This window comes from Vipera berus (assembly GCF_964194415.1).
Source record: "Vipera berus genome assembly, chromosome: 13".
In the NCBI taxonomy this organism is placed as follows: domain Eukaryota; kingdom Metazoa; phylum Chordata; class Lepidosauria; order Squamata; family Viperidae; genus Vipera; species Vipera berus.
In genome coordinates, this window is record NC_138216.1 from 2,404,977 (window position 1) to 2,406,545 (window position 1,569).

Here is a 1,569-nt window from a genome sequence, read left to right on the forward strand (position 1 = left end):
TTAGGCAAGGTCTCCGCAGCTGTGGCTGTGGTCTCTGCCGCCGCCTCTTCCTGTTGCAAGGTCCGATTCTTTTTTAGCTGAGTCCATAGACCTCCCGTGAGAAAGCATCTCAGGCACAGAAGATGGCCAGCTCTTTCGTGAGGGAGAGAAGCTGAGAAGGGAGGCCACTTTCTTTTGGTATCTGCTCCTCATTTCCTTCGCTGATCTGTAGATGTCGCCCAGAAAACAGTAGCAGATGGGGTTGAGGCTGGAGTTGGTGAGGCTAAGCCACTGAGAAAATGCTCGCAGTTGCAGGACCAAAGGAGATGGTTCCACATCCCACAAGGACTTGGGGCTGTGGAACTCTATCCAGATGTCCAGCAGGTAAATGGGCAGCCAGGAGATGGCAAAGAGAAGGACTAAGGCGATGACCATTTGAGCCACCTTCCGGCGGATCTTCAGCCTGGAAGCCAGCAAGGTCTGCTTCAAGGCACCGCCACAGTCTCCCAGGGTGCTGGTGGGGCTCCTGAGCCGATGGACAGTCAAGTAGCAGATGACCATGTTGAAGGAGACCGGCAAGCAGTAGAGAGCGCAGAAGAGGAAGAAGTTGTAGGTTTGCTTCAGCTCTTCCTGCGGCCACACTTCCCGGCAAATGGGGAACACCCACGGGAGATCGGACCCCACTCCAATCTCATCTCGTTTGTTCATAAATATCAGAGGCATGCTGATGCCTGAAGACAAGACCCAAACCATCAGGATGGTATTCAAGATCTTCCTCCGGGTGAAGAAGGACCGGGCTTTGAGGGGGTTGTGCACATTGTAATAGCGGTTCAAGCTGATCACCGTCAGGCTGAGGATGCTGGCTGAGACGGCGACGGCCTGGATGAATGGCGTCGCCCTGCACAGCAAGTCTCCGTAGACCCATGCTTTGTAGATCAAGTTCCCGGTCGTGATGGGCAGGCAGATGCAGACCACCATCAGGTCGCAGATAGCCAAGTTGATCAGGAGACTCCGGGTGGCATTCAGGCTGGGCATGTTGTGGCTCCGTTTCCGGGTCAGCATCCGGAGTGACATGACGTTGCCGACCAGCCCCACCAAGAAGGACACCAGGTACAGGATGGTGAGGCTGATGATGACCGGATCGTCATTGAAGAGGAAAAGCAACTTCTCCACCTCTGCCCAGCCCAGCCCTTGGCTCCCGTTCAGCTGTCCCGACAAGGACAGGTTGGCCGGCATCCAGGGCTCCAGGTAGCTCCCAAGAACGATGAGGCCAAAGGAGAGGTTCATAGCTGTTGGAGAGGATGAAGAGCAGAGACTTCAAGAAGAAGGAAGGGTTAGATTACTCCCACAAGGACTTTTTTTTTTTAAAAAAAATGAAAAGGTAGGAAGTCAGCTAAGAAACTGTAGCCAACTTCCCATAAAGACCCCCTGAAATAAACCGTTTTCTTTCTTCCTTCAGTGGAAAGACCTGCCTGCAGAAGGTGGGGGTCTCTTAAGAAGAGATTGGACAAGTATTTGTCTGAAACGGTCTAGGGTTTCCTGCCTGAGCAGGGGGTTGGACTAGAAGACCTCTAAGGTCCCTTCCAGTCC

At 53.4% G+C, this 1,569-nt stretch overlaps 1 protein-coding gene across 1 annotated transcript; it reads right to left on the minus strand.

The window, feature by feature from the left end:
- Window positions 1-1,266, minus strand: LOC308673901 (QRFP-like peptide receptor; the record flags this gene model as incomplete). The annotated part of the gene is made up of 1 exon (XM_081337947.1): window positions 1-1,266. The coding sequence occupies one exon, from the start codon at window positions 1,264-1,266 to the stop codon at window positions 1-3; it is 1,266 nt and encodes a 421-aa protein (XP_081194073.1).
- Between the last annotated feature and the right edge of the window lie 303 nt (window positions 1,267-1,569).